At 46.3% G+C, this 23,118-nt stretch overlaps 1 protein-coding gene across 2 annotated transcripts; it reads left to right on the forward strand.

Moving 5' to 3' along the window:
* Nucleotides 1-126: 126 nt before the first annotated feature.
* Nucleotides 127-10,383, forward strand: LOC307024692 (renalase-like). 2 transcript variants are annotated; one of them, XM_079659038.1, is made up of 4 exons: nucleotides 127-599; nucleotides 6,601-6,706; nucleotides 9,370-9,515; nucleotides 10,067-10,383. In XM_079659038.1, the coding sequence occupies exons 1-4, from the start codon at nucleotides 440-442 to the stop codon at nucleotides 10,366-10,368; spliced, it is 714 nt and encodes a 237-aa protein (XP_079515164.1). In that variant the 5' UTR covers nucleotides 127-439; the 3' UTR covers nucleotides 10,369-10,383. The 2 variants fall into 2 exon arrangements, with proteins under 2 accessions (XP_079515164.1, XP_079515165.1); XM_079659039.1 differs by having other exon boundaries at nucleotides 127-557.
* The last annotated feature ends 12,735 nt before the right edge of the window (nucleotides 10,384-23,118 follow it).

The following is a 23,118-nucleotide window of genomic DNA, read 5'->3' on the forward strand; positions in this document are numbered from 1 at the left end:
GTTTCTGCTAAAGTTTAAAAACAGATAAAATCAAACAGAGACCGGAACAGAAACCTGAAGGGAATGTATCTGTAAATAATAAATAAACTATAATAAAGAAGTTTAAAGTTTCTGCCCTTCAGAATAAAAGCCCGATCCTCACAGAGACGGGAATTAGATATTTAATCAGAAACCAGGTTATTTCTTTATTAGTGAAACAGACCGACAAGAAAAGACTGAATGTTTTCTAATAATGTGTTTCAATATTTCTTCCTGATTTATGTGAAAGACTTTTATTGTGAAAGTCTCGCCGGTTGTCCCCATATGTGTTCCGGTGTCTGGCAGTTCTGTAACGCAGGAGGCGGGTTTAACTTAATGTCAGCCGGTTTAACTCGGGTGACTTTATACAAACGGTCCGGTTCGACCCGGTTTATCCTGTAGAGCTAGTCCCGGTTCCGTCATGGCCCGGGTTCTGATCGTGGGAGCGGGTCTCACAGGGAGCCTCTGCGCATCTCTTCTGCGCAGGGAGCTGCAGGACAAAGTGAGGATCGAAGTGTGGGAGAAGTCAAGAGGCTCAGGTGAGTCAGAACCAGAACCACAGTGGCTCCACAGGGGCTCAGGTGAGTCAGAACCAGAATCACAAGGGCTCAGGTGAGTCAGAACCAGGTCCAGAGAGGGTTTAGATCAGGGGTGCCCAACCTTTTTTGAACCGAGAGCTACTTTTAAAGTTGCCAGTCTGCCGAGATCTACCAGTTCAAATAGAGAGGCGTAGACATTACTGACAGCCTACTACCAGGTAAATACACACTTCTACTTGTACAAAACTGACCTTTGTACGATGAATACTTCATAAAATACTGCAGATCCTTTATCTGACCTCTTTCTAATCTACACACACACAAGGATTTAACTGAAGTTACACAACAGTGCTGTTGATACAGAGTTGGAGTGTATTCACACGTCACATACTATATGGGCTCAGAACAGTCTCATAATACACACATGCACACAGAAGGATTCACACTTGTGTTTTTCAATGCACGCACAAATGTGTTCCGTTTCATATGCATGTGAATAAAATCCAAATACAGAAAAAAGTTTTAAATGTGTATATTTGATCCTCACATATTTGTTTTCCGTTTAATAAATCATATCATCGTGGGGGCGCGTTCATGTGATTGGCTTAGAATGAAGGAGACATCTGATTGTCTATAGATAGAACAAATTACAAGTACCAATCGGCTGACCGTCAGGGGAGTCTCAAAAAACCCACACACGAATGCACAGCGATCCGTGCACAGAGAGCGGGTTGTGTTTGCAGGTTCAGGTTTTAAACGGAAAACTAATATGTGAGGATCAAAAATACACATTTAAAACTTTTTTCTGTTTTTGGATTGTATTTACATGTTTATGAAACGGAACACATTTGTGTGTGCTTTGAAAAACACAATTGTGGATCCTTCTGTGTGCATGTGTGTATTATGACTGTTCTGAGCCCTCACATACTACAGTGGGTCATGTTTTCAAGAGACATTGAACAGTCCTGCCTCATATGACACAGGAAACAAAGAAAAGACTCTGAACCCTTTCTTTGCCATTATATAAAAATAGTGTTGCTACAAAAGTATAAATGAGGCTCACTAATAAGACGACTCAGATCTGAGGCTACACAGGAATCTGCTGCAAAGTGCAATAAAAAACAACATTAATAAAATCAAACCCTTTTTTTGTTGCATTTTATTAGAGTATAAAAAGAAATGCCTTTTAAAATAGGATGCAAGCAACACTAGTTTCTAAACCTGAATGATAATAGACTATAATCAATTTAAACAGAACAGATCTGAATGTTTGCATTCTTATACCATGTTGTACAATAATTATAATGAATAAGTTCAAACTAAAACTTACAGTTGATTAATAACGGTATCTAACTTGAGTTTTTATTATATCAAAAACCTGTTGAAATGCTCCTGTTATTTTTACTGTCCCCCCAAAGCTCGCCGGCAGCCTCCAGGAATACTTCTTTCACAACTTCTCCGTCTTTGAAAGACTTCATGTGTTTCTCCAGAACGTGACTGACACGATGAGATGCTCTGGCAGCAGCCTTGCTCTTGTTGTTGGGCCTGGTGGAAATGGACTGCTGTGCATTTAGCTGTCCTCTCAGGCCCCTCCCCTTTTGGGAGCGTAGGGCAGAATCAGGAGGGAGTTCCGTCTCGTAGCGTTTGTGCACTGTTTTGAAATGCCGCTCCTAAATGACCCTTCTTCGATGAAGCCACGCTCGCATTACAGATGAGACAGATGGACTTTGAATTGGAATAGATAGAAAAATAATCATCCTCCCACTCGGAGTGAACATTATATATTTTGGGCTTTTTTGCTTCTGCCATTGTGTGTGTGCGGGCTGTCACTCCTGTTGACACGGACAACGTCAGCTAACTAGTGCCCGCTGCCCAGCAGCCACGCCCCGACACATGGGGTCACGCCGGCCAATCACAAAGCTTTGATGCATTCAAGTGCATTATTCGGACACAGGAAGATTATGTTATAGGACATAAACGATAAAACTGAATATTGTTGTTCTATTTTTAGACACATCTCGCGATCGACTGGGAATCTCCCCGCGATCGACTGGTTGGGCTCCCCTGGTTTAGAGAGAAGCAGATCATGAGGCGCTTTCACACCGCAGTACTTTTCCCACAAAGGTTCATGAGAACTTAGTTCATCAGAACTCTTTAGTTCTGATGAACTAAGGACAGAACGCGTTCACACTGGAATAAGTCCCTGATGGAGGATTAGGCAAATGAGCCGCTGACGTCACTTCTTCTTCTTCTGCTTTGGGTTTACTGGCAGGCCGCAAACCACTTCATGGCGTATACTGCCACCCAAAGTCCCCGGCCGGAAGTCCCCGGAGTTGGGACAGCTTTCAGCTTAACGGCCTGTCCACACAGCGGCGTGCGTTGACGCTTCACCATTCACTTTGAATGGGGTGACGTCACTTTTCGCCCAACTGCATTGTGGGAAGCGACGCGGAGCTTTGCTGGCGCAGCTCGCTGCAAAAGTTGAGCAATGTTCAACTTTTGAAGCCGCGGCAGAAGCGTCAGCCAATCAAATCATATGCCAGTACAAGCTCTAGCCAATCAAACCGCTGCTTGTGTGTCAGGGGCGGGAGATTCATGTGATTGGTTGTTGGTCGAGTTTCAGACACGCCTGCCGGCAAGCATCAACACTCGCCACTGTGTGGACGGGCCGTGAATCGCCAGAACGCCGACACCGCCTCATCTCCGCCGCTCCCATGTTTTCTTTTGTGTTGCCATAAATTAGACTCTCTGCGTTTGTGCGCTGGGCTAATGCTAATGCTAATAATGCTAATGCCAGGATAATAAAATGACGACTTCACAACACTTTTTTGGAGTTTTACGGGGTGTGGTTATCAATCCGCCCAGCCAATCAGAAATAGCAACATTTTTCTCCCACGGAAGTACCTGCTCTCTAGCAGGGACGGAAAAGGGGGTAAAAAAGCTTCTGATGAACTCATTTTAGTTCCGGCTCTTTTTGGTGTGAACCATAGACTGTTTGGTGTGAACGCGACATTTCGGAACTAAAGTGGGAAAAGTACTATTGAGGAGACCCCCACCTACCTGACCTAATGTCAACAAGCCATGTGTTAGAGAAGAAGAACTCAGGTGTGCAGGAACCAGGTCCAGGTGAACCAGGTCCAGGTGTCAGTTTAAGATCTGAACTCACAGAACAGGACCTCATGTTCTGGATCAGGAGAATCACTCCTTACTGTCAGCTGGGACAGGAACTGCTCTGAGGATTAAACTGTACTGGTTTTACATCTGGTAGATAATGAGAGAGGACAAGGGGCTGAGGGGCTGAGGGGGTCAGGGGCTCAGGGGCTCAAAGGCTGAGGGGCTGAGGGGCTCAGGGGCTTAGGGGCTCAAAGGCTGAGGGGCTCAGGGAATCAGGGGCTGAGGGGCTCAGGGGCTCAAAGGCTGAGGGGCTCAAAGGCTGAGGGGCTGAGGGGCTCAGGGGCTTAGGGGCTCAAAGGCTGAGGGGCTCAGGGAATCAGGGGCTGAGGGGCTCAGGGGCTGAGGGGCTCAGGGAATCAGGGGCTGAGGGGCTCAGGGGCTGAGGGGCTCAGGGGCTCAGGGGCTGAGGGGCTCAGCGGCTCAGGGACTCAGCGGCTCAGGGACTCAGCGGCTCAAGGGCTCAGGGACTCAGCGGCTCAGGGACTCAGCGGCTCAGGGGCTCAGGGACTCAGGGACTCAGCGGCTCAGGGACTCAGCGGCTAAGGGGCTCAGCGGCTCAGGGACTCAGCGGATCAGGGGCTCAGCGGCTCAGGGACTCAACGGCTCAGGGACTCAGCGGCTCAGGGACTCAGCGGCTCAGGGACTCAGCGGCTCAGGGACTCAGGGGCTCAGCGGCTCAGGGGCTCAGCGGCTCAGGGGCTCAGCGGCTCAGGGACTCAGCGGATCAGGGACTCAGCGGATCAGGGACTCAGCGGCTCAGGGGCTCAGCGGCTCAGCGGCTCAGGGACTCAGCGGTTCAGGGACTCAGCGGATCAGGGGCTCAGCGGCTCAGGGGCTCAGGGGCTCAGCGGCTCAGGGACTCAGGGACTCAGGGACTCAGGGGCTCAGCGGCTCAGGGACTCAGCGGCTCAGGGACTCAGCGGCTCAGGGGCTCAGCGGCTCAGGGACTCAGGGGCTCAGCGGCTCAGGGACTCAGCGGCTCAGGGGCTCAGGGGCTCAGGGACTCAGCGGCTCAGGGGCTCAGGGGCTCAGCGGCTCAGGGGCTCAGGGGCTCAGCGGCTCAGCGACTCAGGGGCTCAGGGGCTCAGCGGCTCAGGGGCTCAGCGGCTCAGGGACTCAGCGGCTCAGGGACTCAGGGGCTCAGGGACTCAGCGGCTCAGGGACTCAGCGGCTCAGGGACTCAGGGACTCAGGGGCTCAGGGGCTCAGGGACTCAGCGGCTCAGGGACTCAGGGACTCAGGGACTCAGCGGCTCAGGGACTCAGCGGCTCAGGGACTCAGCGGCTCAGGGACTCAGCGGCTCAGGGACTCAGGGACTCAGGGGCTCAGCGGCTCAGGGACTCAGGGACTCAGCGGCTCAGGGACTCAGGGACTCAGCGGCTCAGGGACTCAGCGGCTCAGGGACTCAGCGGCTCAGGGACTCAGGGGCTCAGGGGCTCAGCGGCTCAGGGGCTGAGGGGCTCAGGGGCTCAGCGGCTCAGGGACTCAGCGGCTCAGGGGCTCAGCGGCTCAGGGACTCAGGGGCTCAGCGGCTCAGGGACTCAGCGGCTCAGGGGCTCAGGGGCTCAGGGACTCAGCGGCTCAGGGACTCAGGGGCTCAGGGGCTCAGCGACAAAGGGGCTCAGGGGCTCAGCGGCTCAGGGGCTCAGCGGCTCAGGGACTCAGCGGCTCAGGGACTCAGGGGCTCAGGGACTCAGCGGCTCAGGGACTCAGCGGCTCAGGGACTCAGCGGCTCAGGGACTCAGCGGCTCAGGGACTCAGGGGCTCAGGGGCTCAGCGGCTCAGGGGCTGAGGGGCTCAGGGGCTCAGGGACTCAGCGGCTCAGGGACTCAGCGGCTCAGGGACTCAGGGACTCAGGGGCTCAGGGACTCAGCGGCTCAGGGGCTCAGCGGCTCAGGGACTCAGGGACCACATTTCTGAGTAACAAAGAAAAAATCTGGGTAAAAAAAGTGAACATTTGAGAAAAAATGTAAAAGAAAAAAAAAGTGAATTACTGAAGAAAATGGTAAATAAATAATGGTCTCTCCACCTGTCTTTCTCTCACCTGTCTCTCTCTCACCTGTCTGTCTCTCACCTGTCTCTCTCACCTGTCTCTCACCTCACCTGTCTGTCTCTCACCTGTCTCTCTCTCACCTGTCTGTCTCTCACCTGCCTCTCTCACCTGTCTCTCTCTCACCTGTCTGTCTCTCACCTGTCTGTCTCTCACCTGTCTGTCTCTCACCTGCCTCTCTCACCTGTCTCTCTCTCACCTGTCTGTCTCTCACCTGTCTCTCTCTCACCTGTCTCTCTCTCACCTGTCTCTCTCTCACCTGTTTCTCACCTCACCTGTCTCTCTCTCACCTGTCTGTCTCTCACCTGTCTCTCTCACCTGTCTCTCTCTCACCTGTTTGTCTCTCACCTGTCTCTCTCTCACCTGTCTCTCTCTCACCTGTCTCTCTCTCACCTGTCTGTCTCTCACTTTTCTCTCTCTTACCTGTCTCTCTCACCTGTCTCTCTCTCACCTGTCTCTCTCTCACCTGTCTGTCTCTCACTTGTCTCTCTCTCACCTGTCTGTCCCTCACTTGTCTCTCTCTCACCTGTCTCTCTCTCACCTGTCTCTTTCTCACCTGTCTCTCTCCCACCTGTCTCTCACCTGTCTCTCTCACCTGTCTCTCTCTCACCTGTCTGTCTCTCACCTGTCCCTCTCTCACCTGTCTCTCTCTCACCTGTCTCTCTCTCACCTGTCTGTCTCTCACCTGTCCCTCTCTCACCTGTCTCTCTCTCACCTGTCTGTTTCTCACCTGTCCCTCTCTCACCTGTCTCTCTCTCACCTGGCTGTATCTCACCTGTCTGTCTCTCACCTGGCTGTATCTCAAATGTCTGTCTCTCAGGTGGCAGGATGTCCACCAGTCGCCCCCCCGACCCCTCCTCTCACTCAGCTGATCTTGGAGCGCAATACATCACCGCCACCTCGGCCTATAGGAAGTCTCACCACAGGTAACACAGAAACACCTGAATCACAGACACACCTGTATCACAGACACACCTGTATCAGAGACACACCTGAATCAGAGACACACCTGAATCAGAGACACACCTGAATCAGAGACACACCTGTATCAGAGACACCTGTATCAGAGAGACACCTGAATCAGAGACACACCTGAATCACAGACACACCTGTATCACAGACACACCTGTATCAGAGACACACCTGTATCACAGACACACCTCAATCAGAGACACACCTCAATCAGAGACACACCTCAATCAGAGACACACCTGTATCAGAGACACACCTGTATCAGAGACACACCTGTATCACAGACACACCTCAATCAGAGACACACCTCAATCAGAGACACACCTCAATCAGAGACACACCTCAATCAGAGACACACCTCAATCAGAGGCACACCTGTATCACAGACACACCTCAATCAGAGACACACCTGTATCACAGACACACCTCAATCAGAGGCACACCTGTATCACAGACACACCTCAATCAGAGGCACACCTGTATCACAGACACACCTCAATCAGATACACACCTGTATCACAGACACACCTCAATCAGAGACACACCTGTATCAGAGACACACCTCAATCAGAGACACACCTGTATCACAGACACACCTGAATCAGAGACACACCTGTATCACAGACACACCTGTATCACAGACACACCTGAATCAAAGACACACCTGAATCAGAGACACACCTGTATCACAGACACACCTCAATCAGAGACACACCTCAATCAGAGACACACCTCAATCAGAGACACACCTGTATCACAGACACACCTGAATCAGAGACACACCTGTATCACAGACACACCTGTATCACAGACACACCTGAATCAAAGACACACCTGAATCAGAGACACACCTGTATCACAGACACACCTGAATCAAAGACACACCTGAATCAGAGACACACCTCAATCAGAGACACACCTCAATCAGAGACACACCTCAATCAGAGGCACACCTCAATCAGAGACACACCTCAATCAGAGACACACCTCAATCAGAGACACACCTCAATCAGAGGCACACCTGTATCACAGACACACCTCAATCAGAGACACACCTCAATCAGAGACACACCTGTATCAGAGACACACCTGTATCAGAGACACACCTGTATCAGAGACACACCTGTATCACAGACACACCTCAATCAGAGACACACCTGAATCAGAGACACACCTGTATCACAGACACACCTGTATCACAGACACACCTGAATCAGAGACACACCTGTATCACAGACACACCTCAATCAGAGACACACCTGTATCAGAGACACACCTGTATCAGAGACACACCTGTATCACAGACACACCTCAATCAGAGACACACCTGAATCACAGACACACTTGTATCAGAGACACACCTGTATCAGAGACACACCTGAATCACAGACACACCTGTATCAGAGACACACCTGTATCACAGACACACCTGTATCAGAGACACACCTGTATCACAGACACACCTGTATCAGAGACACACCTGAATCACAGACACACCTGTATCAGAGACACACCTGTATCACAGACACACCTGAATCAGAGACACACCTGTATCAGAGACACACCTGTATCACAGACACACCTGAATCAGAGACACACCTGTATCAGAGACACACCTGTATCACAGACACACCTCAATCAGAGACACACCTGTATCAGAGACACACCTGTATCAGAGACACACCTGTATCACAGACACACCTCAATCAGAGACACACCTGAATCACAGACACACCTGAATCAGAGACACACTTGTATCAGAGACACACCTGAATCAGAGACACACCTGTATCAGAGAGACACCTGTATCAGAGACACACCTGAATCACAGACACACCTGTATCAGAGACACACCTGTATCACAGACACACCTGTATCAGAGACACACCTGTATCAGAGACACACCTGTATCACAGACACACCTGAATCAGAGACACACTTGTATCAGAGACACACCTGTATCAGAGACACACCTGAATCACAGACACACCTGTATCAGAGACACACCTGTATCACAGACACACCTGTATCAGAGACACACCTGTATCACAGACACACCTGAATCAGAGACACACCTGAATCACAGACACACCTGTATCAGAGACACACCTGTATCACAGACACACCTGAATCAGAGACACACTTGTATCAGAGACACACCTGTATCAGAGACACACCTGAATCACAGACACACCTGTATCAGAGACACACCTGTATCACAGACACACCTGTATCAGAGACACACCTGTATCACAGACACACCTGAATCAGAGACACACCTGTATCAGAGACACACCTGTATCAGAGACACACCTGAATCACAGACACACCTGAATCACAGACACACCTGTATCAGAGACACACCTGTATCAGAGAGACACCTGTATCAGAAAGACACCTGTATCAGAGAGACACCTGTATCAGAGACAGCTGCAGACCGACCCTGAGTCTTGTCTTGCAGGCTGTATTCAGAGTCTTTACCCTGAGTCTTGTCTTGCAGGCTGTATTCTGAGTCTTTACCCTGAGTCTTGTCTTGCAGGCTGTACTCTGAGTCTTTACCCTGAGTCTTGTCTTGCAGGCTGTACTCTGAGTCTTTACCCTGAGTCTTTTATTGCAGGCTGTACGATGAGCTGCTCTCCGCAGGCGTTCTGCTGCCCTTCGACTCGTCTCGTATTGAAGGACTGAAACACAAAGATGGCAGCCAGGACTTCATAACTCCTCTGGGGGTGGGAAGCATCGTGAAGCACTTCCTGTCTGACTCAGGTACACACACACACACACCTGTCTGACTCAGGTACACAAACACCTGTCACACACAAACTCAGGTACACACACACACCTGTCTGACTCGGGTACACACACACACACACTCAGGTACACACACACACACCTGTCTGACTCAGGTACACAAACACCTGTCACACACACACACACACTCAGGTACACACACACACCTGTCTGACTCGGGTACACACACACATTCAGGTACACACACACACCTGTCTGACTCGGGTACACACACACACACACTCAGGTACACACACACACACCTGTCTGACTCAGGTACACACATCTGCCACACACACACACACTCAGGTACACACACACACCTGTCTGACTCAGGTACACACACACCTGTCTGACTCAGGTACATAGACATCTGTCACACACACACACTCAGGTACACACACACACACCTGTCTGACTCAGGTACACACATCTGTCACACACACACTCAGGTACACACACATCTGTCTGTCTGTCTGTGTGGAGCAGCTGATCTATGGAATCTGACCCTGTGATTGGTTCTTCAGGTGCTGAGGTGTTCTTCGAGCGTCATGTGACCGGTCTGTTCCGCCGTGGCGCATCATGGGAGGTCCAGAGCAGGGCGGGAGACAGCGAAATGTTCGACGCCGTCGTCCTGACGATACCTGTCCCTCAAATCCTCCAATTAGAGGGAGACCTGAGAGAGAGTGAGACACACACACACACACACACACACACACACACACACACACACACACACACACACACACACACACACACACACACACACACACACACACACACACACACACACACACACACACACAAACTCTACTATGTCTATCTTTGATTTGACTTGATACGATGAATAGTTTGTAGAATATAATGCTTTTTAATTTTATGATAATCATAATAATTATACAGTTTATTTAGAGTGCTTTTCCAGCTTCTCAAAGACACTTTATATCAATATATATATATATATTGATATATATATTTATATATATATTGATATTTATATATATATATATATATATATATATATATATAAAAGCCAACATTAGTGACGGACTGAGAGCAGTTCTGTAGAGGTGAGTTCTGGTGAGGACAGGCAGGTGTGTGTCAGTCCTTCATATCGTGTTCAGTAATACGTAGTTACACAAAGTGAAGTGTTTACTTTCGTGTCCTGAGTTTCCCCAAGGGGATAAATACAGTTCCATCTTGTCTCGTGTTTAGGGTCTGCAGCTGCAGGGACACCGTCTGACCACAGGGGGGCAGCAGCGCACTGTAAAACACTTTCATTTAGTTTTATTATATTTATAAATCATGTTGATTCGTCATATTTATGTCCCAGAGTATATGTGATATAAGACATGTTACCGACACACACTGAATCATTTAAAACAAGTAATATTCAGGGTTATAATCTGGACCTGTCTCAGGCTTTTATTTTGACGGGGAGGGACTGCTTCCTGTCTGTCTCACAGGATCGATACTCGTCTCTGATTGGCCCTTGGTTAACACACACTTCTTGTTAAAAGCTGCAGAATTGTGTGTGTGTGTTTTATGATGATGTCATCTTCTGCTTATCTGATTGGATGAAGGGGGACAGCGCCCATTTCCTCCCTGCTGACACACTCAGGTTATAAATAGTGTGTGTGTGTGTGTGTGTGTGTGTGTGTGTGTGTGTGTGTGTGTGTGTGTGTGTGTGTGTGTGTGTGTGTGTGTGTGTGTGTGTGTGTGTGTGTGTGTGTGTGTGTGTGTGTGTGTGTGTGTGTGTGTGTGTGTGTGTGTGTGTGTGTGTGTGTGTGTGAATCTGAGAGTCTGCAGGAGAGATGAAGATGGAGGATAGAAACTGCACAGTCACATGATCACTCTGTGCATGTGTTCATCATGAATCTGCAGATTAAAGGTTTATAGAATCAGTTTCTGCTCGATGTGTTCCAACGAGGGCTGTCAGTCGATTAAGATAGTTCATCGTGATTAATCGCAAATTAATCGCACATTTTGTATCTGTTCTAAATGTTCCTTAGAGGGATATTTTTCCAGTTTTGAATACTCTTATCAACATATGAGTGGACACATATGTTTGTTATCATTTGAACAATGTGTGTGTGTGTGTGTGTGTGTGTGTGTGTGTGTGTGTGTGTGTGTGTGTGTGTGTGTGTGTGTGTGTGTGTGTGTGTGTGTGTGTGTGTGTGTGTGTGTGTGTGTGTGTGTGTGTGTGTGTGTGTGTGTGTGTGTGTGTGCGCGCGCTGTGACCCCGAGGTGACTCCTTACTGAGTGAAGTCCGATAGTCTCCGGTGAGTCTTTCTTAAACCCTCCTCCACTTTCGCTTTTTGGATTTCACTCAAGTTGTGTGTCTTCGACTCAGCGGTGGCTCTGGGTTAGGGTTAGGCCTCTGGAAGGCGATTCATTCGTGCAGCCGTTGGATGCGACCCGAATTAGATCCCGCAGCCCCTCCTCCTCCACTATGTGAATTGGCCTGCAAGCTGTGGCTTTAGCTTTGTTGAAGGCTTGCTGGCGGTAGGCGTATCCAGGCGTCTCCCCCGCACACTTTCAAGTGTGGTCTGCTGCAAGCGGGCGGCAGGAGCGGGGCAGTCGGCATCAGCAGTGTGCTTGGATTGTATAGATCAGGGATGGGCAACTTTGATGGTGGTGGGGGCCACATCATTGATGCACTGGCCACCAGGGGGCCGCAGATTCACTTGGAACACACACACACAATAATGTCATGTGTTGCATGTAATTATTAACAAATATACTAAGTCTGACATCTTCATTGACATTTTACAATCAAAGGGAACATCCCCTAAACAAATATCAGTTCACAGAAATGTTATTTAATGTTTATAAGTGGCATGTTTGTATCGAGGTTATTAAACAGGGGAATAAAACTATTTTAAACTATTGGAAAGCACGGGAAATGCGTGTGTATTGAGATGAACCATTAAGATGACATACACATGAAGTCATGAACACTAACACAGACATTAGTCTAACTTGAACCTAAAACACTCGTAGTCTCTGCATTCCCCTTATTCCACAACAAGGGGAGGGTCCACACAGACACCTGTCAGCTCTCTGCTGTTCCTCACACCACTCCCCCTCCCTCCCGCTGAAATTATGAATGAAAAGCGTAGTAATCATAGATAACACGACAGTTTGTTTTCATCTGATTTCAATTAAACTAAGTCTTGGTTTTAAGAATTCAGAAGATAAAAACCACTTTGAAGCTACGGCATGATTACAAGAGGCAACCTAAAGAGCATCTTGAAGGGTTTTTTCTACATTTATTCTTAACCTTGCCTGAAAATTACAATTAAAAATGTTAATGAAGGATTTGATATGTTTTACAAGACATAAGGAATTCAGAGGGAAAGGAGCCGTTTTGAGCTCTGCTCTTAAAAACTGCTTTTTTTAAGAGCAGAGCAGAGCATGGTTTCATATCACGTCACATGGGGGAGTTCACTTTCTCTGACTCCTTCTCTGCCAATCCGCGGTAGTAGTTTGTAGTTGGTTTGAGCGGTTGTGTTTTAGTGAGCTGGTATTTTTCGGTAGTTTTACATTGTATTGATTTGTAATCATGGTGAGCTGGAGTTCGTGCAGGTTGCACAAACTCCAGCCTGTCAGGACATCGAGTCCACAGTAACAAGGACCGGAGCTAGCGTTGGTTCCTGGGTGCGTTGTTCATCCACCTCCCTGCAGCACATACTCTCCACAGCTTTATCAGGAAACCGTATTACATCTCTCTTCCCCCCTTCGCTGCTCTCTCTCTCTCTCTCCCCCCTTCACTTCTCTCTCTCTCCCCCCCCCCTTCGCTGCTCTCTCTCTCCCCCCTTCGCTGCTCTCTCTCTCCCCCCCTTTGCTGCTCTCTCTCCCCCCCCCTTCGCTGCTCTCTCTCTCTCCCCCCTTCACTTCTCTCTCTCTCCCCCCTTCGCTGCTCTCTCTCTCCCCCCTTCACTTCTCTCTCTCTCCCCCCTTCGCTGCTCTCTCTCTCCCCCCTTCGCTGCTCTCTCTCTCCCCCCTTCGCTGCTCTCTCTCTCCCCCCCTTTGCTGCTCTCTCTCCCCCCCCCTTTGCTGCTCTCTCTCTCTCCCCCCTTCGCTGCTCTCTCTCTCCCCCCCCTTTGCTGCTCTCTCTCCCCCCCCCCTTCGCTGCTCTCTCTCTCTCCCCCCTTCGCTGCTCTCTCTCTCTCTCTCCCCTCCGGTACACGGCACCGTAAGACGTAGTGTGGAGTTGCATTAGGTAACGCTGTGGTGGCTGTACTGCTCCAGCCGTCTCCTTTGTGTTTGTTTCCCCCTGTCTGTGTTGTTTGTGTGTGCGTGGTGGCTGTCACTCCTGGCTCCCGGCTCAACCTCCACTCTCCTGCTGCAATCAGCTGTGCACCCTCCCCGACTTCACACCTGCTTTCCATCAAGCCATTTACAACGGCATATCAACGGAGGCTCCACAACCTTTCTCCGCCAGATCGTCATGTATCAGCCGTATCTCTCTCTCTCCTCCGGTACACAGCACCGTAGTGTGGAGTTGCATTAGGTAACGTGAGATACGGCTGATACTTGGCATTAGTTTCTGTTATGGATCAGTATCAACAGTCCTGCCAGTAACGTTACTATATTATCAATGCTACTTTAGTTATAGCCTGATATATGATAGCTAACTTCACAATGTTGTGATGTGACGTTAGCTAACATTCTGTAGCTAACGCCGGTCACTCACCAAGATAGCTGCTCTGTTCTCCACTGGTTCTCCTCACACCACAGCTCCATTTCTCTCCCATGGCCGTTATTTCTTCTAATCCTTGGCTGCTCCTGGTCTCTTGGACGCCTAGCAGGCTCATCATTATAAGGTTGTGGTCCGTCACATGCATTCGAATATTCATGTTCAACTTCTTCTGTGTCTAAACTAGCATTGGGATCCATGTTTATTTATACGTTACACCGGCCGCTCTCCCCCTTGTGTCCCCCGTGTTACGTCACACGCGGGAGGTCACGTGCCGAGGCTTTTTTATGCGGAAATGAAAATGTCTTACAAAAACGACGCCAGATGTCAGTGTAGTTTATATTTCTGTATATTTTTTGAAAATCTAGTGTATTCATCATTTTCCTACACATTTATTTACAGGTGTCTCTAACCTGGAAGTTGCTCTTTAACGTCACAGCAGGCATAACAACAGCCGGTGTTTCTTGTGAGGGGTTTCCCCGGGAAAAAAACAAAATACACACAAATGCGTCACAGATTATTTCGCGGTATTTTAAATCATCAACGCAGCTTGCGACGTAACTAGGAGTCTAGTGGACGGTATCAGTACTACAAGTAAAAAAAAATATATATATATATTTTTTTTTAATTAATTACGTTGTTTATAAATTAATCTGAGGGCCCCAAGAAGAGGAGGTGGGGGCCGCATGCGGGCCGCAGGCCGCCATTTGCCCATCCCTGATGGTATTTTAAACTCGATGCGCTCTTAAACTACGGGGCGGCCGAGGACAAATGCACAAATGCACATGCGTTGATCGCATTCAAATAATTAGTGGCGTTCATTTTGTTTTGCATCAACGCGATATTAACGCGTTAAGTTGACAGCCCTAGTTCCAACATGCTGTTTCAGACCAGGTGGAGAATAATGTGCCTTAAGTGAGAAGTGTGTTTCTGCGAGTTTGTTCTGATTGTTCTTTAGATGTTTATATTGGCTTGTTAGGTTCTGTGCAGTCTCAAAGGAGAACTTGTGTTTTACAGCTCACTGCAAGCTAACAGCTACAGCCAGAGGGAAGGTATTTTGAGTGGTGGGTGTGGACCTGGCTCAGAGCCATGTGGATCTGTGTTCAGTGAGTGATGTGTGTTCCATGTGATGCTCCGGTGTTGGCTGCTTGTGAGCAGTATAACGTGTGTTTTATGGGGGGGGGTGTTACGTGCTGCAGTTGGTGCTTTTGTGTCTCTCTCTCTCCCTGATTGTCTCCAGGTGCAGCCTCTCCCCAGGTGCTCCCAAACAGGGCCTCCTTAAAGGACCTGAGGAAGGCAGCAGTGGCCTCTCTCCTTCTCCTCTGGCTGCATGTGTGCAGCATGTCTCTGTCTCTGTGTGAGGCCTGTGTTCTTGTGAATTGTTAGATGTGCTCCAGCAGAGGCGCGGGAAGGTATTTTGAGTGGGGGTGCTGAGGTGCTGGACTCCAGTGAACACTATTACGGCACTAAAAAACTCCCCACACGCAAACACACAGTAAACCCGCGACTGTTACAATGAAGGTTCGATAATCAGCTCACGGCATATAGGCAGGGGTAAAGTGCTATTTTTTACGAGTGGGGAGCGGACCTCACCTCCTCTAGGGGGGTCCGGGGGCATGCTCCCCCGGGAAGATTTTTTTTTAATATTGAAGTTAAAAGCCTCAATCTGGTGCACTTTGAGAGCAACATGAAGAGATCTATGGATACATCTCTCAACACCCAGATGAAACACAACTGGAAGCAGATGTTCTTTTTCTTTATGGATATTTTACAAATCACTCCCCTTTCAAACTGAATCCTTGTTTTACCTACGTCACTTTACGGCCCCGCCCACTTTTGGGGGAAAACAACGCTGTCATTTGAACGGCGGTCAAAACATATTCTGAAGTTTTTGCCAATCCGATCAAATAGTTTTTTAAAACCGTGGATTTTCTGATCTTCAAAGAGCTCGATTACGATGTCCAGACAGGCAAGCAATGACATTAAATCATTGGAAATCGACGATCGGTCTTGATGTATGGTTAAATTAAAATCAGTGTTACTCTCATGAGCGAGGCGGAACATAATAGTTTAATCATGCCAAAAAGCTGCTGTGTTGTTTATTGCTCCTCAAACATTAAAACAAATCCAGAGTTCAGTGTTTCTGAACTTCCTCTCAGAAGAAAGGACAAAGAAGAGCTCTGTGGCTTCAGACTCGATCGCCGTTCAAATGACAGCGTTGTTTCCCCAAAAAGTGGGCGGGGCCGTAAAGTGACGTAGATGTTACTCTCATCTATGAAAATCGATCGCCTACTGCTTTATTTAACCATATATGGAGCCCGATCGTCGATTTCCAATGATTTAATGTCATTGTTTGTCTCTCTGGCCATCGTAATCGGGATCTTTGAAGATCCACGAATCCACGGTTTTCAAACATTTCTGATCGGATTGGCAAAAACTTCAGAATATGGATTGATCAGCTTTTTCCCCAAAAAGTGGGCGGAGCAGTTATTTTTGCCCGGAAGTGACACATTTGTTACACTCTTATATTATTTATATATATATATATATATATATATATATATATATATAAATAAATAAATATACAGTATTTCATAACTGTTTTTCCTTTATTCTCTTGTTTTTTTTATAACTATAATGATCATATGAAGGTGTGCCGCGGAAATAATCTTTTGAATAATTTGTGACCAAAGCGTTTGAGACCCACTGAGATAACTTAGACTAAAGTGAACTATCTAAACACTCAGAGAGTCCTTTAGCTCACCTGAGCCCCTCAGTCTGAGAGGAGAGCTCTCCTCCAGCTTGTTGTGGAACAAACAGCTCCGTATGTCCGTTAGTGCAGCTAGCTAACCAGATGCTAACAACACGGTCCCTGCTGCTGGCACCGGTCCCCCCCCCACTCTCTCTCTCTCTCTCTCTAAAGCGAGCTAACAGCTACAGCTCACTGCAAGCTAACAGCTACATCTTACAACTACACCTAACTGCTACATTATTGATCATGTATCCTCTCAGTGGTGTCCTATAGACTAATTGGTCATGTATCCTCTCTCAGTGGTGTCCTATAGACTAATTGATTATGTATCCTCTCTCAGTGGTGTCCTATAGACTAATTGATCATGTATCCTCTCAGTGGTGTCCTATAGACTAATTGGTCATGTATCCTCTCTCAGTGGTGTCCTATAGACTAATTGATCATGTATCCTCTCTCAGTGGTGTCCTATAGACTAATTGGTCATGTATCCTCTCTCAGTGGTGTCCTATAGACTAATTGATCATGTATCCTCTCTCAGTGGTGTCCTATAGACTAATTGATCATGTATCCTCTCAGTGGTGTCCTATAGACTAATTGATCATGTATCCTCTCTCTCAGTGGTGTCCTATAGACTAATTGGTCATGTATCCTCTCTCAGTGGTGTCCTATAGACTAATTGATCATGTATCCTCTCTCAGTGGTGTCCTATAGACTAATTGGTCATGTATCCTCTCTCAGTGGTGTCCTATAGACTAATTGGTCATGTATCCTCTCTCAGTGGTGTCCTATAGACTAATTGGTCATGTATCCTCTCTCTCAGTGGTGTCCTATAGACTAACTGATCATGTATCCTCTCTCAGTGGTGTCCTATAGACTAATTGATCATGTATCCTCTCTCAGTGGTGTCCTATAGACTAATTGATTATGTATCCTCTCTCAGTGGTGTCCTATAGACTAATTGATCATGTATCCTCTCTCAGTGGTGTCCTATAGACTAATTGATCATGTATCCTCTCTCAGTGGTGTCCTATAGACTAATTGGTCATGTATCCTCTCTCAGTGGTGTCCTATAGACTAATTGGTCATGTATCCTCTCTCAGTGGTGTCCTATAGACTAATTGGTCATGTATCCTCTCTCAGTGGTGTCCTATAGACTAATTGATTATGTATCCTCTCTCAGTGGTGTCCTATAGACTAATTGATCATGTATCCTCTCTCTCAGTGGTGTCCTATAGACTAATTGGTCATGTATCCTCTCTCTCAGTGGTGTCCTATAGACTAATTGATCATGTATCCTCTCTCAGTGGTGTCCTATAGACTAATTGATCATGTATCCTCTCTCTCAGTGGTGTCCTATAGACTAATTGGTCATGTATCCTCTCTCTCAGTGGTGTCCTATAGACTAATTGATCATGTATCCTCTCTCAGTGGTGTCCTATAGACTAATTGATCATGTATCCTCTCTCTCAGTGGTGTCCTATAGACTAATTGATCATGTATCCTCTCAGTGGTGTCCTATAGACTAATTGATTATGTATCCTCTCTCAGTGGTGTCCTATAGACTAATTGATTATGTATCCTCTCAGTGGTGTCCTATAGACTAATTGATTATGTATCCTCTCAGTGGTGTCCTATAGACTAATTGATTATGTATCCTCTCTCAGTGGTGTCCTATAGACTAATTGATCATGTATCCTCTCAGTGGTGTCCTATAGACTAATTGATCATGTATCCTCTCTCAGTGGTGTCCTATAGACTAATTGATCATGTATCCTCTCTCAGTGGTGTCCTATAGACTAATTGATCATGTATCCTCTCTCAGTGGTGTCCTATAGACTAATTGATCATGTATCCTCTCTCAGTGGTGTCCTATAGACTAATTGATCATGTATCCTCTCTCAGTGGTGTCCTATAGACTAATTGATCATGTATCCTCTCTCAGTGGTGTCCTATAGACTAATTGATTATGTATCCTCTCTCAGTGGTGTCCTATAGACTAATTGATCATGTATCCTCCTCAGTGGTGTCCTATAGACTAATTGATCATGTATCCTCTCTCTCAGTGGTGTCCTATAGACTAATTGATCATGTATCCTCTCAGTGTGTCCTATAGACTAATTGGTCATGTATCCTCTCTCAGTGGTGTCCTATAGACTAATTGATCATGTATCCTCTCTCAGTGGTGTCCTATAGACTAATTGATCATGTATCCTCTCTCAGTGGTGTCCTATAGACTAATTGATCATGTATCCTCTCTCAGTGGTGTCCTATAGACTAATTGATCATGTATCCTCTCAGTGGTGTCCTATAGACTAATTGATCATGTATCCTCTCAGTGGTGTCCTATAGACTAATTGATCATGTATCCTCTCTCAGTGGTGTCCTATAGACTAATTGATCATGTATCCTCTCTCAGTGGTGTCCTATAGACTAATTGATCATGTATCCTCTCTCAGTGGTGTCCTATAGACTAATTGATCATGTATCCTCTCTCAGTGGTGTCCTATAGACTAATTGATCATGTATCCTCTCTCAGTGGTGTCCTATAGACTAATTGATCATGTATCCTCTCTCAGTGGTGTCCTATAGACTAATTGATTATGTATCCTCTCTCAGTGGTGTCCTATAGACTAATTGATCATGTATCCTCTCAGTGGTGTCCTATAGACTAATTGATCATGTATCCTCTCTCAGTGGTGTCCTATAGACTAATTGGTCATGTGTCCTCTCAGTGGTGTCCTATAGACTAATTGGTCATGTATCCTCTCTCAGTGGTGTCCTATAGACTAATTGATCATGTATCCTCTCTCAGTGGTGTCCTATAGACTAATTGATCATGTATCCTCTCTCAGTGGTGTCCTATAGACTAATTGATCATGTATCCTCTCTCAGTGGTGTCCTATAGACTAATTGATCATGTATCCTCTCAGTGGTGTCCTATAGACTAATTGATCATGTATCCTCTCTCAGTGGTGTCCTATAGACTAATTGATCATGTATCCTCTCTCAGTGGTGTCCTATAGACTAATTGATCATGTATCCTCTCTCAGTGGTGTCCTATAGACTAATTGATCATGTATCCTCTCTCAGTGGTGTCCTATAGACTAATTGATCATGTATCCTCTCAGTGGTGTCCTATAGACTAATTGATCATGTATCCTCTCTCAGTGGTGTCCTATAGACTAATTGATCATGTATCCTCTCTCAGTGGTGTCCTATAGACTAATTGATCATGTATCCTCTCTCAGTGGTGTCCTATAGACTAATTGATCATGTATCCTCTCTCAGTGGTGTCCTATAGACTAATTGATCATGTATCCTCTCTCAGTGGTGTCCTATAGACTAATTGATCATGTATCCTCTCTCAGTGGTGTCCTATAGACTAATTGATCATGTATCCTCTCTCAGTGGTGTCCTATAGACTAATTGATCATGTATCCTCTCTCAGTGGTGTCCTATAGACTAATTGATCATGTATCCCTCTCAGTGGTGTCCTATAGACTAATTGATCATGTATCCTCTCTCAGTGGTGTCCTATAGACTAATTGATCATGTATCCTCTCTCAGTGGTGTCCTATAGACTAATTGATCATGTATCCTCTCTCAGTGGTGTCCTATAGACTAATTGATCATGTATCCTCTCTCAGTGGTGTCCTATAGACTAATTGATCATGTATCCTCTCTCAGTGGTGTCCTATAGACTAATTGATCATGTATCCTCTCTCAGTGGTGTCCTATAGACTAATTGATCATGTATCCTCTCTCAGTGGTGTCCTATAGACTAATTGGTCATGTATCCTCTCTCAGTGGTGTCCTATAGACTAATTGATCATGTATCTCTCTCAGTGGTGTCCTATAGACTAATTGATCATGTATCCTCTCTCAGTGGTGTCCTATAGACTAATTGATCATGTATCCTCTCTCAGTGGTGTCCTATAGACTAATTGATCATGTATCCTCTCTCAGTGGTGTCCTATAGACTAATTGATCATGTATCCTCTCTCTCAGTGGTGTCCTATAGACTAATTGATCATGTATCCTCTCTCTCAGTGGTGTCCTATAGACTTATTGGATCATGTATCCTCTCTCAGTGGTGTCCTATAGACTAATTGATCATGTATCCTCTCAGTGGTGTCCTATAGACTAATTGGTCATGTATCCTCTCTCAGTGGTGTCCTATAGACTAATTGATCATGTATCCTCTCAGTGGTGTCCTATAGACTAATTGATCATGTATCCTCTCAGTGGTGTCCTATAGACTAATTGATCATGTATCCTCTCAGTGGTGTCCTATAGACTAATTGATCATGTATCCTCTCTCAGTGGTGTCCTATAGACTAATTGGTCATGTATCCTCTCTCTCAGTGGTGTCCTATAGACTAATTGATCATGTATCCTCTCTCAGTGGTGTCCTATAGACTAATTGATCATGTATCCTCTCTCAGTGGTGTCCTATAGACTAATTGATCATGTATCCTCTCTCAGTGGTGTCCTATAGACTAATTGATCATGTATCCTCTCTCAGTGGTGTCCTATAGACTAATTGGTCATGTATCCTCTCTCAGTGGTGTCCTATAGACTAATTGATCATGTATCCTCTCTCAGTGGTGTCCTATAGACTAATTGATCATGTATCCTCTCTCAGTGGTGTCCTATAGACTAATTGGTCATGTATCCTCTCTCTCAGTGGTGTCCTATAGACTAATTGATCATGTATCCTCTCAGTGGTGTCCTATAGACTAATTGATCATGTATCCTCTCAGTGGTGTCCTATAGACTAATTGATCATGTATCCTCTCAGTGGTGTCCTATAGACTAATTGGTCATGTATCCTCTCTCAGTGGTGTCCTATAGACTAATTGATCATGTATCCTCTCAGTGGTGTCCTATAGACTAATTGATCATGTATCCTCTCTCAGTGGTGTCCTATAGACTAATTGATCATGTATCCTCTCTCAGTGGTGTCCTATAGACTAATTGATTATGTATCCTCTCTCTCAGTGGTGTCCTATAGACTAATTGATTATGTATCCTCTCTCAGTGGTGTCCTATAGACTAATTGATCATGTATCCTCTCAGTGGTGTCCTATAGACTAATTGATCATGTATCCTCTCTCAGTGGTGTCCTATAGACTAATTGATCATGTATCCTCTCAGTGGTGTCCTATAGACTAATTGATTATGTATCCTCTCTCAGTGGTGTCCTATAGACTAATTGATCATGTATCCTCTCAGTGGTGTCCTATAGACTAATTGATTATGTATCCTCTCTCAGTGGTGTCCTATAGACTAATTGATCATGTATCCTCTCTCAGTGGTGTCCTATAGACTAATTGATCATGTATCCTCTCTCAGTGGTGTCCTATAGACTAATTGATTATGTATCCTCTCTCAGTGGTGTCCTATAGACTAATTGATCATGTATCCTCTCAGTGGTGTCCTATAGACTAATTGGTCATGTATCCTCTCTCAGTGGTGTCCTATAGACTAATTGATCATGTATCCTCTCAGTGGTGTCCTATAGACTAATTGATCATGTATCCTCTCTCAGTGGTGTCCTATAGACTAATTGATCATGTATCCTCTCTCAGTGGTGTCCTATAGACTAATTGGTCATGTATCCTCTCTCAGTGGTGTCCTATAGACTAATTGATCATGTATCCTCTCTCAGTGGTGTCCTATAGACTAATTGATTATGTATCCTCTCTCAGTGGTGTCCTATAGACTAATTGATCATGTATCCTCTCTCAGTGGTGTCCTATAGACTAATTGATCATGTATCCTCTCTCAGTGGTGTCCTATAGACTAATTGGTCATGTATCCTCTCTCAGTGGTGTCCTATAGACTAATTGGTCATGTATCCTCTCTCAGTGGTGTCCTATAGACTAATTGATCATGTATCCTCTCTCAGTGGTGTCCTATAGACTAATTGATCATGTATCCTCTCAGTGGTGTCCTATAGACTAATTGATCATGTATCCTCTCAGTGGTGTCCTATAGACTAATTGATCATGTATCCTCTCTCAGTGGTGTCCTATAGACTAATTGATCATGTATCCTCTCAGTGGTGTCCTATAGACTAATTGATCATGTATCCTCTCAGTGGTGTCCTATAGACTAATTGA

The sequence above is a fragment of the Notothenia rossii genome (genome assembly GCF_949606895.1).
Source record: "Notothenia rossii genome assembly, chromosome: 11".
Classification (NCBI taxonomy): Eukaryota; Metazoa; Chordata; class Actinopteri; order Perciformes; family Nototheniidae; genus Notothenia; species Notothenia rossii.